Source organism: Salvelinus fontinalis, unplaced genomic scaffold (genome assembly GCF_029448725.1).
Source record: "Salvelinus fontinalis isolate EN_2023a unplaced genomic scaffold, ASM2944872v1 scaffold_0208, whole genome shotgun sequence".
In the NCBI taxonomy this organism is placed as follows: domain Eukaryota; kingdom Metazoa; phylum Chordata; class Actinopteri; order Salmoniformes; family Salmonidae; genus Salvelinus; species Salvelinus fontinalis.
In genome coordinates, this window is record NW_026600417.1 from 82,501 (window position 1) to 100,519 (window position 18,019).

Sequence of the window (18,019 nt, forward strand, 5' to 3'; positions counted from 1 at the left end):
TTATCGACGCATCTGATTGGACGATCTTTGACCTTGACCTTTGATCCCTAGGTCACCAGACTGATCAGCCTGAAGCCCAGCCGAGGGCCCGTCTCCGGGGGAACCATCGTCAACATCACCGGTAGCAACCTGGATGCCGGGAGCAACGTGTCCATCATGTTCAAGGACCAGAAGTGCACCTATCACAGGTAGGCAGGCGGGAGGGGCCAATCAGATTATTGGCCAATAACATTATCTATCACAATTATCTCTGAGTCTGATTTGTTTGTCACTCAAGAGTGGACCAGGGACATTGATTTTTGTACAGAGTGAAAGAGCGAGAGAGAGAGAAAGCGAGAGAGGGGGGGGGGGGGGTCACATTTGTGCAATCAGGTTATCTATCACATCTATTCACATCTATCTCTGAGTCTGATCTTCTGTCACTCGAAAGGCAATCAGCTGTGCATGTTGTCATCCTCTGGCCCTGTGGTCAAAATCCATTAAGACTTCTAAAAGACTTCCTGATCCCTAATCAATAACGTCTATAAAAATCAGACCGTGCCGATGGCGCCATGAGAACCCCCAATAAAGCTAAAGGACGAGATCCCTGCTGCCTGGCAGAGACATGTCTTGAGGAAAAAAGCCCAAACATTCCTAAACTTAGAAAAGTGTCTTTGATTCTACTGTTGTTATTGTTGATTTGGAGAAGGATTCTGGGAAGTTTTCATATGAACACCTGGTGACATTTCCCCTTCATTGTTATATTCAGATGCTCCGTAGTCTAGTCCATTATCATAACGTCAGCTACATTGTAGCATAAGTTGGTTACAGGTCATAGTTGTACTTTAAGGTAGTAGTAGGGCAGACCGGTGAGACCATTGAGGTAAAATACTTCTCTCTCTCTCTCTCTGCCATAGGAGGGGCGGGCAGTGGATCACGTGTCGCTCCCAAGCCTCGCTGCAAGGATATGGAAACGTCAGTGTGTCAGTGACAGTGGACAAGGCCCGCATCCAGAAAGACTTGAAGTTTGAGTACGTGGAGGACCCCACTATCATCAAGCTGGAACCTGAGTGGAGCATCTTCAGGTGAGACGACAGGGGAGCAGGAAATGGGACCATTCGGGCATTTATAAAAGCCAATCAAAAGTGTGAGTGTGTGACCAAGCAAGCCATGGTGGTGCTGCTCCCTCTCTCCCCTCTCTCTACCACAGTGGGCACACACCTGTGACCGTGACCGGCACCAACCTGGACATCATACAGAGCCCCCTCATCAGAGCCAAGTACAACGGTCGAGAGACAGTCAACGTGAGTAGAACCCTCAACCCCTCAGCCCGGGCATGGTCAATGAGAGGTCAAAGACACCAACGGTCAATAGCCTCAACCCTTTACACACTCGTGGGAACTAAGGTCAAATCCCAACAGGAAACCAATGAAAATCCTCCAGATATGTTTTCTGGAACAGAGAGCGATGTATGGCCAAGGAATGCACTCAGAACAGAGAGACGAAGAGGTTGTATTACAGTAGATTCCAATAAAACAGAGAAAGCCCTGTTTTCCCTGTATCTCCACCCCTGACAGAAAGCCCTGTTTTCCCTGTATCTCCACCCCAGACAGAAATACCTGTTTTCCCTGTATCTCCACCCCTGAGAGAAAGACCTGTTTTCCCTGTATCTCCACCCCAGACAGAAATACCTATTTTCCCTGTATCTCCACCCCTGAGAGAAAGACCTGTTTTCCCTGTATCTCCACCCCTGAGAGAAAGACCTGTTTTCCCTGTATCTCCACCCCTGACAGAAAGACCTGTTTTTCCTGTATCTCCACCCCTGAGAGAAAGACCTGTTTTCCCTGTATCTCCACCCCTGACAGAAAGACCTGTTTTCCCTGTATCTCCACCCCTGAGAGAAATACCTGTTTTCCCTGTATCTCCACCCCTGACAGAAAGACCTGTTTTCCCTGTATCTCCACCCCTGACAGAAAGACCTGTTTTCCCTGTATCCCCACCCCTGACAGAAAGACCTGTTTTCCCTGTATCTCCACCCCTGAGAGAAAGACCTGTTTTCCCTGTATCTCCACCCCTGAGAGAAAGACCTGTTTTCCCTGTATCTCCACCCCAGACAGAAAGACCTGTTTTCCCTGTATCTCCACCCCTGAGAGAAAGACCTGTTTTCCCTGTATCTCCACCCCAGACAAAAATCCTTGTTTCCCTGTATCCTTCCACCCCCCAAAAATAAATCCCTGTTTCCCTGTATCCCTCCATCCCAGACAGAAAACCCTGTTTCCCTGTATCCCTCCACTCCAGACAGATTTTTCCCCCCTGTATCCCTCCACCCCAGACAAAAATTCCTGTATCCCTCCACTCCAGACAGAAAGCCCCGTCACCCTGTATCCCTCCACCCCAGATTATGTTTCCCTGTCCCTGTATCCCTCCACCCCAGACAAAATTCCCGATCCCTGTATCCCTCCACCCCAGAAAAAGATATCCCTGTTTCCCTGTATTCCTCCACCCCATAAAGAAAATCTGTTTCCCTGTATCTCTCCACCCCAGACAGAAATCCATGTTTCCTGTATCTCTCCACCCCAGACAGAAATCCATGTTTCCTGTATCTCTCCACCCCAGACAGAAATCCATGTTTCCTGTATCTCTCCACACCAGACAGAAAACCATGTTTCCTGTATCTCTCCACCCCAGACAGAAATCCATGTTTCCTGTATCTCTCCACCCCAGACAGAAAACCATGTTTCCTGTATCCTTCCACCCCAGACAGAAAGCCTTGTTTTTCTGTATCCCTCCACCCCAGACAGAAAGCCTTGTTTTTCTGTATCCCTCCACCCCAGACAGAAAGCCTTGTTTTTCTGTATCCCTCCACCCCAGACAGAAAACCATGTTTCCTGTATCTCTCCACCCCAGACAGAAAACCATGTTTCCTGTATCCTTCCACCCCAGACAGAAAGCCTTGTTTTTCTGTATCCCTCCACCCCAGACAGAAAGCCTTGTTTTTCTGTATCCCTCCACCCCAGACAGAAAGCCTTGTTTTTCTGTATCCCTCTACCCCGACAGAAAAAAAAGATAATGAGTTTCAATGCGAGGTGAACCATACATAAACCAAACTATCAGATTCCCCCTGGAACCACAGTACCCATGGGAGTTCCCTAACCAGCCCTGAGATCTGATCTGAGGTCTGATTGAAAGGCATGGGGAGAAACAAAAGGCAGTAATGCTATCTTCCTGGTCCATCGAAGAGACCGCCACCGTTCTGCAGCTGTGCTCCAATAGAATAAGCTTAGGGAGCCATTGTTGCTCCAAGTACAGATGGCCGCACTTCAAAAGCCCCCTTGAATCAAAACCCGGTATATTCGCCAAGTTAATTTGTCACGTCCCAGTTTCTCATTTTCGGCTATGATCTTTGCAATTTTGATACTGCCTGGGCGATATTTATATATAATCATGTTTGTTTTGAAAACACTTGTCCGCTTCCCCACTATCTGGCCAATTCACTCTCACACGCACAAACACACAGCGTTCTCTGCAGTTACAGACGTGTGTCGCAGGCGCCGACACCGGGTCAGCCGCACCCCCCAGGATTTGTCTGTTTTGATGTACCGCCGTCGTGAGGAACCAATTAAAATGACAGGTTTTGCTCAGAGGGGGATTTGTTTGTGTGGCGGACCGTGTAGCAGAGGTTACAGTGGAGATGTGAAACGTGTCAGAGAGATTCTCCAGGTGGGAAAGTTTTGCTAGAGGCCCTCATCGTGTGTTCTGCCACCTACCACACTGTTGATTTTCTCCAAGTCGTAACAAGAGACAGAATATTAAAGAGAAAGATATAGTGGCCCAGAGAGAGAGATACAGAGAGAGAGAGCGAGAGACAAAGAAAGCGATAGAGAGAAATACAGAGAGAAAGAGAGATACTGAGAGAGAGTTAGTGAGCCAGAGAGAGCGATACAGAGAGAGAGATATATAGAGAGAGATAGATACAGGGAGATATAGTGCCTTGCAAAAGTATTCATCCCCTTTGCGTTTTTCCTATTTTATTGCATTACAACCTGTAATTTAAATAGATTTTTATTTGGATTTTGTGTAATGGACATACACAAAATAGTCCAAATTGGTGAAGTGAAATGAAAAAAATAACTTGTTTCAAAAAATTCCAAAAAATAAAAACGGAAAAGCGGTGGGTGTATATTTATTCACCTCCTTTGCTATGAAGCCCCTAAATAAGATCTGGTGCAGCCAATTACCTTCAGAAGTCACATAATTAGTTAAATAAAGTCCACCTGTGTGCAATCTAAGTGTCATATGATCTGTCACATGATCTCAGTATATATACACCTATACTGAAAGGCCTCAGTGTAACGGGTGACGCTCTCCTCATCCTCGGATGAGGTGAGGAGAGAAGGATCCTCAGACCAAAACGCAGGCTTTGGGAAATAAGCCATCTTTATTAAAACAACGATGATGGCAAACACGAAACGAAAAACACTTTCAAACTACAAAATAACAAAACGACGTTGACGAAACCTGAACATAAACTTACATAACTAAACATAAACTTACGTACAGGAAACAGACGACATCGAAACGAAAACGAAACAAACAAACGCTACAGTCCCATGTGGTACGAACATACATACAGACATAGGAGACAATCACCCACAAACAAACAGTGAGAATGCCCTACCTAAATATGACTCTTAATTAGAGGCAAACGCAAACCACCTGCCTCTAATCAAGAGCCATACCAGGCAAACCGAAACCAACATAGAAACAGATAACATAGAATGCCCACCCAACCTCACGTCCTGACCAACTAACACACAAAAACTAACATAAATAGGTCAGGAACGTGACAGTACCCCCCCCCACAAGGTGCGAACTCCGGACGCACCAGCACAAAGTCTAGGGGAGGGTCTGGGTGGGCATCTAACCACGGTGGTGGCTCAGGCTCCGGGCGCGGTTCCCACCCCACCATAATCCATCCTAGCCCCCTCCCTTCAAGAATGTCCACCCTCTTACTTCCCCCACAAAATCCTCCTAATAACATATCTAATAATGACAATACCGGGACAGAGAGATAAACCAAGACAGAGGGATAGATAAGACTATAGAGGTAGATAAAGATAGAGAGGGAGATCAGGATAGAGGGGCAACTCCGGACTGAAAGGCAGCTCCGGACAGAGAGACAGCTCTGGACTGATGGGCAGTTCTGGGTATCTAGCCTTTTCAGGCTGAAGGGCAGCTCATGGCTGACTGACGAATCTCGATGCTCATGGCTGGCTGACGGCTCTCGACGCTCATGGCAGGCTGACGGCTCTCGACGCTCATGGCAGGCTGACGGCTCTCGACGCTCATGGCAGGCTGACGGCTCTCGACGCTCATGGCAGGCTGACGGCTCTCGACGCTCATGGCAGGCTGACGGCTCTCGACGCTCATGGCGCTCTGACGGCTCTGGCTGCTCATGGCGCTCTGACGGCTCTGGCTGCTCATGGCGCTCTGACGGCTCTGGCTGCTCATGGCGCTCTGACGGCTCTGGCTGCTCATGGCGCTCTGACGGCTCTGGCTGCTCATGGCGCTCTGACGGCTCTGGCTGCTCATGGCGCTCTGACGGCTCTGGCAGATCCTGTCTGGTTGGCGGCTCTGGCAGATCCTGTCTGGTTGGCGGCTTTGGCAGATCCTGTCTGGTTGGCGGCTCTGGCAGATCCTGTCTGGTTGGCGGCTCTGGCAGATCCTGTCTGGTTGGCGGCTCTGGCAGATCCTGTCTGGCTGACGGCTCTAGCGGCTCCTGTCTGGCTGACGGCTCTAGCGGCTCCTGTCTGGCTGACGGCTCTGTAGGCTCATGGCAGACGGGCGGCTTTGCAGGCTCATGGCAGACGGGCGGCTTTGCAGGCTCCTGGCAGACGGATGGCTCAGATGGCGCTGGGGAGACGGATGGCTCAGATGGCGCTGGGGAGACGGATGGCTCAGATGGCGCTGGGGAGACGGATGGCTCAGATGGCGCTGGGGAGACGGATGGCTCTGGCCGGATATGGCGCACTGTAGACCTGGTGCGTGGTGCCAGAACTGGAGGCACCGTGCTAATGACAAGCACCTTCCTACTAGTGCGGGGAGCAGGAACAGGGCACACTGTATTCTCAAAGCCTACTCTACCCCTGATGCGTGGTACCGGCACTGGTGACGCCGGGCTGAGGACAAGCACATCAGGATTAGTAGGGGGAGAATATACAGTGTGTACAGGGCTCTGGAGACGCACTGGTAGCTTAGTGCGTGGGGCCGGAACTGGAGGCACCGGGCTAGATACACGCACTACAGGGAGAGTGCGTGGAGGAGGAACAGGGCTCAGGATACGCACTGGTAGCCTAGTGCGTAGTGTATACACTGTAGGTACTAGGCTGGGGCGGGGAGGTGGTGCCGGAAATACCGGACCGTGGAGGCGTACTGGCACTCTTGAGCATTGAGCTTGCCCAACCTTACCTGGTTGAATACTCCCGGTTGCCCGACCAGTGCGGGGAGGTGGAATAACCCGCACCGGGCTATGTAGGCGAACCGGGGAAACCATGCGTAAGGCAGGTGCCATGTATGCCGGCCCGAGGAGACGCACTGGAGACCAGACGCGTTGAGCCGGCCTCATGACACCTGGCTCAATACCCAATCTAGCCCTCCCAGTGCGGGGAGGTGGAATAACCCGCACTGGACTATGCACTCGTACAGGAGACACCGTGCGCTCTACTGCGTAACACGGCGCCGGCCCGTACTCCCGCTCTCCACGGTAAGCCTGGGAAGTGGGCGCAGGTCTCCTACCTGCCCTTGGCCCACTATCTCCTAGCCCCCCCCCCAAGAAATTTTTGGGAATTACTCACGGGCTTTTTTGGCTTCCGTGCCAGACGCGTTCCCTCATAGCTCCGGTTCCTCTCCCCGGTAGCCTCTGCTCTCCTCCGTGCCTCCAGCTCAGCTTTGGGACGGCGATTCTCTCCTGCCTTAGCCCAGGGACCTTCTCCATTCATTATTTGCTCCCATGTCCAGAAATCCTTTCTCTCCTGTCCCTTACTCCGTTTAGTTTCCCTTTGCCGCTTGGTCTTAGCTTGGTGTTGGGTGATTCTGTAACGGGTGACGCTCTCCTCATCCTCGGATGAGGTGAGGAGAGAAGGATCCTCAGACCAAAACGCAGGCTTTGGGAAATAAGCCATCTTTATTAAAACAACGATGATGGCAAACACGAAACGAAACAAAACACTTTCAAACTACAAAATAACAAAACGACGTTGACGAAACCTGAACATAAACTTACATAACTAAACATAAACTTACGTACAGGAAACAGACGACATCGAAACGAAAACGAAACAAACAAACGCTACAGTCCCATGTGGTACGAACATACATACAGACATAGGAGACAATCACCCACAAACAAACAGTGAGAATGCCCTACCTAAATATGACTCTTAATTAGAGGCAAACGCAAACCACCTGCCTCTAATCAAGAGCCATACCAGGCAAACCGAAACCAACATAGAAACAGATAACATAGAATGCCCACCCAACCTCACGTCCTGACCAACTAACACACAAAAACTAACATAAATAGGTCAGGAACGTGACACTCAGAGTCTGCAACACCACTAAGCAAGGGCCACCACCAAGCAAGTGGCAACATGAAGACCAAAGAGCTCTCCAAACAGGTCAGGGACAAAGTTGTCGAAGTACAGATCAGGGATGGGTTATAAAAAATTATCCTAAACTTTGAACATCCCACGGAGCACCGTTAAATCCATTAGAAAAAAATTGAAAGAATATGGCACCACAACAAACCTGCCAAGAGAGGGCTGCCCACCAAAACTCACGGACCAGGCAAGGAGGGCATTTATTAGAGAGGCAACAAAGATAACCCTGAAGGAGCTGCAAAGCTCCACAGCGGAGATTGGAGTATCTGCCCATAGGACCACTTTAAGCCGTTCACTCCACAGAGCTGGGCTTTACGGAAGAGTGGCCATAAAAAGCCATTGCTTAAAGAAAAAAATAAGCAAACACATTTGGTGTTCGCCAAAAGGCATGTGGGAGACTCCCCAAACATATGGAAGAAGGTACTCTTGTCAGATGAGACTAAAAGTGAGCTTTTTGGCCATCAAGGAAAAGGCCATGTCTGGCACAAACCCAACACCTCTCATCACCCCGAGAACACCATCCCCTGTGGGGATGTTTTTCATTGGCAGGGACTGGGAAACTGGTCAGAATTGAAGGAATGATGGATGGTGCTAAATACAGGGAAATTCTTGAGGGAAACCTGTTTCAGTCTTCCAAAGATTTGAGACTGGGATGGAGGTTCACCTTCCAGCAGGACAATGACCCTAAGCATACTGCTAAAGCAACGCTCGAGTGGTTTAAGGGGAAACATTTAAATGTCTTGGAATGGCCTAGTCAAAGCCCAGACCTCAATCCAATTGAGAATCTGTGGTATGACTTAAAGATTGCTGTACACCAGCCGAACCCATCCAACTTGAAGGAGCTGGAGCAGTTTTGCCTTGAAGAATGGGCAAAATTCCATTGGCTAGATGTGCCAAGCTTATAGAGACATACCCAAAGAGACTTGCAGCTGTAATTGCTGCAAAAGGTGGCTCTACAAACTATTGACTTTTGGGGGGGGTGAATAGTTATGCACGCTCAAGTTTTCAGTTTTTTTGTCTTATTTCTTGTTTGTTTCACAATAAAAAATATTTTGCATCTTCAAAGCGGTAGGCATGTTGATACAAACTCCCCAAAAAACTATTTTAATCCCAGGTTGTAAGGCAACATAATAGGAAAAATGCCAAGGGGGTGAATACTTTCACAAGCCACTGTATTAAGAGAAAGCGATACAGAGAGAGAGAGCTAATGATGCAGGGAGAGTTAGTGAGCCAGAGAGAGAGAGATACAGAGATAGTTAGTGAGCCAGAGAGAGAGAGATGCAGAGAGAGTTAGTGAGCCAGAGAGAGAGTTAGTGAACCAGAGAGAGAGACAGAGATAGTTAGTGAGCCAGAGAGTGAGAGATGCATAGAGAGTTAGTGAGCCAGAGAGAGAGAGTTAGTGAACCAGAGAGAGAGATACAGAGATAGTTAGTGAGCCAGAGAGAGAGAGTTAGTGAGCCAGAGAGAGAGAGTTAGTGAGCCAGAGAGAGAGAGATACAGAGATAGTTAGTGAGCCAGAGAGAGAGATGCAGAGAGAGTTAGTGAGCCAGAGAGAGAGTTAGTGAGCCAGAGAGAGAGAGATGCAGAGAGAGATACAGAGAGAGAGATACAGAGAGAGAGATGCAGAGAGAGTTAGTGAGCCAGAGAGAGAGTTAGTGAGCCAGAGAGAGAGATACAGAGATAGTTATTGAGCCAGAGAGAGAGAGTTAGTGAACCAGAGAGAGAGAGATACAGAGAGAGAGATACAGCCAGAGAGAGAGTTAGTGAGTCAGAGAGAGAGATACAGAGAGATACAGAGAGAGATAAAGTCCCATATCTATTGGGTGAAATACCACAGTGTGCAATCACAGCAGCAAGATTTGTGACCTGTTGCCACAAGAAAAGGGCAACCAGTGAAGAACAAACACCACTGTAAATACAACCCATATTTATGTGTATTTATTTTCCCTTTTGTACTATTTGCTCATCATTACAACTCTGTATATATACACGATATAACATTTGACATGTCTTTATTATTTTGGAACTTCTGTGAGTGTAGTGTTTACTGTTAATTGTTTATTTCACTTTTGTTTATTATCTACTTCACTTGCGTTGGCAATGTTAACATATGTTTCCCATGGCAATGAAGCCCTTAAATTGAATTGAATTGATACAGAGAGAGAGATACAGGGAGAGAGAGAGAGAGAGAGGTATACAGAGAGAGAGAGAGAGAGATACATAGAGAGAGAGAGATACAGAGAGAGAGCGAGAGAGATACAGAGAGAGAGAGATACAGAGAGAGTTAGTGAGCCAGAGAGAGAGAGATACAGAGAGAGTTAGTGAGCCAGAGAGAGAGAGATACAGAGAGAGTTAGTGAGCCAGAGAGAGAGAGATACAGAGAGAGTTAGTGAGCCAGAGAGAGAGCGATACAGAGAGAGAGAGAGAGATACAGAGAGAGAGAGCTGAAATAGAGAGAGAGCTGAAAGAGAGAGCGAGAGACGAGCCTTTTCTAGGGAAATGAAGGTGAACGTAGGCTAGTTATCTCTCAGTGAGTTTGCACCATCACACCCGAACAGATCAAAGACCCATTGTGCCGAGGAAAGAGACACCGCTCCAACTGTTCCACTGATTTAGGCCTCCTTTGAGGTGAACACTCAGATGTGTCTGCACTCAGTAGGTGGCGGCCACGTTGAATGGAATAGATGCCATCTCTTCCAGGGCTCTGACTGACATGTAAACCTGTGATATGAAAGGGACCGTAATGACTGCAGACTGACTGCAGAACTGCAGTGGCTGGCCTCGGGAGGTCTGTCTACAAGGGCCTGTTAGGTAGAGTTGTTTCACACCGACTTCTATGTGCTGAGAAGTGAATGCAGTGAAGCCCAAAACCATGTATTTAAAACAGGAGGTTAGTTGCACCTTAATTGTGGAGAACGGGCTTGTGGTAATGACTGGAGCGGAATCAGTGGAATGGTACCAAATGCCATTCTATTAGCTCTGTTCCGGACATTATTATGAGACCTTCCCCCTCAGCAGCCTCCTGTGATATTTAGTGCATAGTAAAACATGGCTCTGGTGTAGCCCAACTAGGAACAGTACTGAATATGAGTCGTAAAGCGTGCCGAGAGCAGACATAGATACAATCACACATTCGGATAATGCATTTAAGAGTGTTTTTCAATTGAATGCAAATAACCTTTTTGATGCCATCCCCAACGACTTTACCACGTATCAATACTATGTATCAATACTAACATACCTATATTACTGACCATGTATCAATACTATGTATCAATACTAACATACCTATATTACTGACCACGTATCAATACTATGTATCAATACTAACATACCTATATTACTGACCACGTATCAATACTAACATACCTATATTACTGACCATGTATCAATACTATGTATCAATACTAACATACCTATATTACTGACCATGTATCAATACTATGTATCAATACTAACATACCTATATTACTGACCACGTATCAATACTATGTATCAATACTAACATACCTATATTACTGACCACGTATCAATACTAACATACCTATATTACTGACCATGTATCAATACTAACATACCTATATTACTGACCATGTATCAATACTAACATAACTATATTACTGACCATGTATCAATACTAACATACCTATATTACTGACCATGTATCAATACTATGTATCAATACTAACATAACTATATTACTGACCATGTACCAATACTAACTATATTACTGACCATGTATCAATACTAACATAACTATATTACTGACCATGTATCAATACTAACTATATTACTGACCATGTACCAATACTAACTATATTACTGACCATGTATCAATACTAACTATATTACTGGCCATGTATCAATACTAACATACCTATATTACTGACCATGTATCAATACTATGTATCAATACTAACTATATTACTGGCCATGTATCAATACTAACATACCTATATTACTGACCATGTATCAATACTATGTATCAATACTAACATAACTATATTACTGACCACGTATCAATACTATCTATCAATACTAACATAACTATATTACTGACCACGTATCAATACTATGTATCAATACTAACATAACTATATTACTGACCATGTATCAATACTAACATACCTATATTACTGACCATGTATCAATACTAACATACCTATATTACTGACCATGTATCAATACTAACATAACTATATTACTGACCATGTATCAATACTAACATAACTATATTACTGACCATGTATCAATACTAACTATATTACTGACCATGTATCAATACTATGTATCAATACTAACATAACTATATTACTGACCATGTATCAATACTAACATACCTATATTACTGACCATGTATCAATACTAACATAACTATATTACTGACCATGTATCAATACTAACATAACTATATTACTGACCATGTATCAATACTAACATACCTATATTACTGACCATGTATCAATACTAACATAACTATATTACTGACCATGTATCAATACTAACATAACTATATTACTGACCATGTATCAATACTAACATAACTATATTACTGACCATGTATCAATACTAACATACCTATATTACTGACCATGTATCAATACTATGTATCAATACTAACATACCTATATTACTGACCATGTATCAATACTAACATAACTATATTACTGACCATGTATCAATACTAACATAACTATATTACTGACCATGTATCAATACTAACATACCTATATTACTGACCATGCATCAATACTATGTATCAATACTAACATAACTATATTACTGACCATGTATCAATACTAACATAACTATATTACTGACCATGTATCAATACTAACATAACTATATTACTGACCATGTATCAATACTAACATAACTATATTACTGACCATGTATCAATACTAACATAACTATATTACTGACCGTGTATCAATACTAACTATATTACTGACCATGTATCAATACTAACATAACTATATTACTGACCATGTATCAATACTAACATAACTATATTACTGACCATGTATCAATACTAACATACCTATATTACTGACCATGTATCAATACTAACATGACTATTACTGACCATGTATCAATACTAACATAACTATATTACTGACCATGTATCAATACTATGTATCAATACTAACATAACTATATTACTGACCGCGTATCAATACTATGTATCAATACTAACATAACTATATTACTGACCACGTATCAATACTATGTATCAATACTAACATAACTATATTACTGACCATGTATCAATACTAACATACCTATATTACTGACCATGTATCAATACTAACATACCTATATTACTGACCATGTATCAATACTAACATAACTATATTACTGACCATGCATCAATACTAACATACCTATATTACTGACCATGTATCAATACTAACATACCTATATTACTGACCATGTATCAATACTATGTATCAATACTAACATAACTATATTACTGACCATGTATCAATACTATGTATCAATACTAACATAACTATATTACTGACCACATATCAATACTATGTATCAATACTAACATAACTATATTACTGACCACGTATCAATACTATGTATCAATACTAACATACCTATATTACTGACCATGTATCAATACTAACATACCTATATTACTGACCATGTATCAATACTATGTATCAATACTAACATAACTATATTACTGACCATGTATCAATACTAACATAACTATATTACTGACCATGTATCAATACTAACATAACTATATTACTGACCATGTATCAATACTAACATAACTATATTACTGACCATGCATCAATACTAACATAACTATATTACTGACCATGTATCAATACTAACATAACTATATTACTGACCATGTATCAATACTAACAGAACTATATTACTGACCATGTATCAATACTAACATAACTATATTACTGACCATGTATCAATACTAACTATATTACTGACCATGTATCAATACTAACTATATTACTGACCATGTATCAATACTAACATAACTATATTACTGACCATGTATCAATACTAACATAACTATATTACTGACCATGTATCAATACTAACATACCTATATTACTGACCATGTATCAATACTATGTATCAATACTAACATAACTATATTACTGACCATGTATCAATACTAACATAACTATATTACTGACCATGTATCAATACTAACATAACTATATTACTGACCATGTATCAATACTAACATAACTATATTACTGACCATGTATCAATACTAACATAACTATATTACTGACCATGTATCAATACTAACATAACTATATTACTGACCATGTATCAGTACTAACATAACTATATTACTGACCATGTATCAATACTAACATACCTATATTACTGACCATGTATCAATACTAACATAACTATTACTGACCATGTATCAATACTAACATACCTATATTACTGACCATGTACCAATACTAACATAACTATATTACTGACCATGTATCATGTATCCGTGTATCCGTCCCACTATAAAATAAATATACTATAATGACATAAAATAGTGTAGTCGTCCATACTCATCACCATGTGCCTTCTCCTCTCTGCCAACAGATATGCCAGGTGTTCAGCCCCACGTCCATGCTGTGCCAGGCCCCAGAGCTGCCCATCAGCCTCAGCAGGCAGAGGGAGGTGCCAGCGCGGCCCGATGAGTTTGGCTTCATCCTGGACGACGTGCAGGCAGTGCTGGCCCTCAACAACACGCCGTTCATCTACTACCCCAACCCCGAGTTCGAACCCCTCCATGTGTCTGGGGTGCTGGAGCTCAAGCCTGGCTCCCCCATCATACTGAAGGTGAAGGGGGGACTTGTTTCTCTCTCTCTCTCTCTCTCTCTCTCTCTCTCTCTCTCTCTCTCTCTCTCTCTCTCTCTCTCTCTCTCTCTCTCTCTCTCTCTCTCTCTCTCTCTCTCTCTCTCTCTCTCTCATATACATTACACAGTTGTGTTACATGTTTATAGTCTAGTTATATCAAATGTATGCATACCATTTAAACAAAACAATACCTAACCCAGTCCAATGTCATGTCCTTCCTGTTTCTCAGGGGCGGAACTTCCTCCCTCCTACCAATACCAACGGCAATAACGGCAAGCTGAACTACACGGTTCTGATTGGTGATAAACCTTGTCTGTTGACCGTGTCAGACAACCAGCTGCTGTGTGAGTCGCCCAACCTGACGGGGCGACACAAAGTCTTGGTGAGTGACACACACAGGCACACACACACACGGGTCCCCATTCCACCCTCCCACCCTCCTGCTGTCCCGGGCCAGGCCCAGACTATAATCCAATCGGACCGTTGGGTTATACTGTCCCCTCTCAACATTCAAACAGAGAAACAACAAATAACCGTTTCAATAAGAGGGATTAGGCAGGCACAAACTCAATAAAGGTTCCATTTGTGGTTCTGAGACGCTTCCTGCTCTGCCACCTGGACCAATGATTGATGGGCAGCAGAAGACGAGAGACAGGCTACCAGACTCATTACTGTAAAATAGAGCCAGACAGACAGAGAGAAAAGCTACCAGACGCTTTACCGTAAAATAGAGACAGACAAAAATAGAGACAGAAAGAGAGACAGACAGACATCAAGGCAATATGTCTCTCTCTCTGCTCTGTTTTATTCCTGTTTATAGATGTGGACCATTCAAGATGCATTTAATTCCTGCTGATTCACAATTGTGTCTCATTTCATAAAACCACTTATACAGTTTTGTTTCATAATAGTCACTGGAATACGACTTCTGTTTCAACCATTGGAATACAATGTTTCTGATGACACCTCCCAGGAGGTTCACAAAGACAAAACCTTCAGAACCTTCAGGTTATGGTTTACCCCGGTCTCAGTGCATCCACACAATAACCCCTTTTCTCCTCTCCCCTGTCTCTCACCCCTCTCCCTCACCCCTCCTCCCTGTCTCTCATCCCTACTCCACTGTCTCTCCCCTGTCTTTCACCCTGTTTCTCACCCCCTCTCCCCCCTCTCTCCCCTCTCTCTCCCCCATCTCCCCCCTCTCCCCTGTCTCTCCCCCTGTCGCTCAACCACTTTCCCTTCTCTCTCCCTCCTATCCCCTGTCTCTAACCCCTTTCCACTGTCTCTCCCCCCTCTCCCCTCTCTCTCCCCCCTCTCGCGCCCCTCTCCCCTGTCCCGCACCCCTTTCCCCTGTCCCTCACCCCTCTCCCCTGTCTCTAACCCCTCTCCCCTGTCTCTAACCCCTCTCCCCTGTCTCTCCCTCCCCAGGCCCGTGTGGGCGGCATCGAGTTCTCCCCGGGCGTGGTCCACATCACATCAGACAGCCCGCTGAGCAGCACGGCCATCATCAGCATCGCCGGCGCCGGCGCCCTGCTCATCCTCTTCATTGTGATAGTGCTCATTGCATACAAACGCAAGTCACGCGAGAGCGACCTCACCCTGAAGAGGCTGCAGATGCAGATGGACAACCTGGAGTCTCGTGTGGCCCTGGAGTGTAAAGAGGGTAAGGATTATTACATTATTTTTACTCCATACATTTTCCCTGACACCCAAAAGTACAATTCCAATTCACATGCTTATCAAGAGAACATCCCAGGCCATCCCTACTGCCTCTGATCTGGTGTACTCAATAAACACATGTTTTGTTTGTCAATGATGTCTGAGTGTTGGAGTGTGCCCTTGTCTATCCGTAAATTAAAAAAAATACAAGAAAATTGTGCGGTTGGCTTTGCTTACTTTTGATACTTAAGTATATTTAAAACCAAATGCATTTAGACTTTTCCTCAAGTAGTATTTTGCTGGGTGACTTTCACTTTTACGTGAGTTATTTTTTATTAAAGGTATCTTGGCTTTTCCTCAAATATGATGATTGAGTACTTTTTCCAACACTGTCAGTAGACATACTTATAGGTAGAGTTAGAGGCAGAGTTAGAGGTAGAGCTAAATGAGGTTGCATGAGCAGCACTGCAGTTTGTGGTGGGCAAGATGCAAGACATCGCTCTCACACAGTTACACACAGTATCTGCACAGGTTCACCTCCTGCTGTTACAACGTGGTACCCACGGGGCCAAAACAGTGGAGAAGTTTAGCCTCACGCTCCGAAGCTCTTAGTTGTTGCGGAAATTCACCCAATATGCTGTATACTTTGTGTATCTACAGTTGATATAGGATAAGTCGGAAGTTTACATACACTTAGGTTGGAGTCATTAAAACTCATTTTTCAACCACTCTACAAATTTCTTGTTAACAAACTATAGTTTTGGCAAGTCGGTTAGGACATCTACTTTGTGCATGACACAAGTCCATTTTCCAGCAATTGTTTACAGACAAATTAATTCACTTATAATTCACTGTATCACAATTCCAGTGGGTCAGAAGTTTACATACACTAAGTTGACTGTGCCTTTAAACAGCTCGGAAAATACCAGAAAATTATGTCATGGCTTTAGAAGCTTCTGATAGGCTAATTGACATCATTTGAGTCAATTGGAAGTGTACCTGTGGATGTATTTCAAGGCCTACCTTCAAACTCAGTGCCTCTTTGCTTGACATCATGGGAAAATCAAAAGAAATCAGCCAAGACCTCAGGGGGAAAAAATGGGTTCATCCTTGGGAGGTACCACGTCCATCTGTACAAACAATAGTACGCAAGTATAAACACCATGGGACCATGCAGCCGTCATACCACTCAGGAAGGAGACACGCTCTGTCTCCTAGAGATGAACGTACTTTGGTGCGAAAAGTGCAAATCAATCCCAGAACAACAGCAAAGGACCTTGTGAAGATGCTGGAGGAAACAGGTACAAAAGTATCTATATCCACAGTAAAAACAAATCCTATATCGACATAACCTGAAAGGCCGCTCAGCAAGGAAAAAGCCACTGCTCCAAAACTGCCATAAAAAAGCCAGACTACGGTTTGCAACTGCACATAGGGACAAAGATTGTACTTTTTGGAGAAATGGTCTGATGGTCTGGTCTGATGAAACAAAAATAGAACTGTTTAGCCATAATGAATATCATTATGTTTGGAGGAAAAAGGGGGACGCTTGCAACCCGAAGAACACCATCCCAACCATGAAGCACGGTGGTGGCAGCATCATGTTGTGGGGGTGCTTTGCTGCAGGAGGGACTGATGCACTTCACAAAATAGATGGCATCATGAGGAATGTAAATTATGTGGATATATTGAAGCAACATCTCAAGACATCAGTCAGGAAGTTAATATTTGGTCGCAAATAGGTCTTCCAAATGGACAATGACCCCAAGCATACTTCCAAAGTTGTGGAAAAATGGCTTAAGGACAACAAATTCAAGGTATTGGAGTGGCCATCACAGAGCCCTGACCTCAATCCTATAGAAACTGTGTGG

General features: G+C 44.2%; 1 protein-coding gene across 1 annotated transcript in view; it reads left to right on the plus strand.

Annotated features, from left to right (window-relative positions):
- The window catches only part of LOC129844714 (plexin-A4-like), a gene marked incomplete at its 5' end in the record, with an annotated part of 114,496 nt that overhangs the window by 58,518 nt on the left and 37,959 nt on the right, over window positions 1-18,019 (plus strand). The window contains 6 exons of the mRNA XM_055912766.1: window positions 52-188; window positions 897-1,064; window positions 1,190-1,283; window positions 14,235-14,474; window positions 14,722-14,874; window positions 15,918-16,152. Of these exons, the coding sequence (XP_055768741.1) occupies window positions 52-188; window positions 897-1,064; window positions 1,190-1,283; window positions 14,235-14,474; window positions 14,722-14,874; window positions 15,918-16,152 (1,027 nt within the window). The remainder of the gene's footprint in view (window positions 1-51; window positions 189-896; window positions 1,065-1,189; window positions 1,284-14,234; window positions 14,475-14,721; window positions 14,875-15,917; window positions 16,153-18,019) is intronic.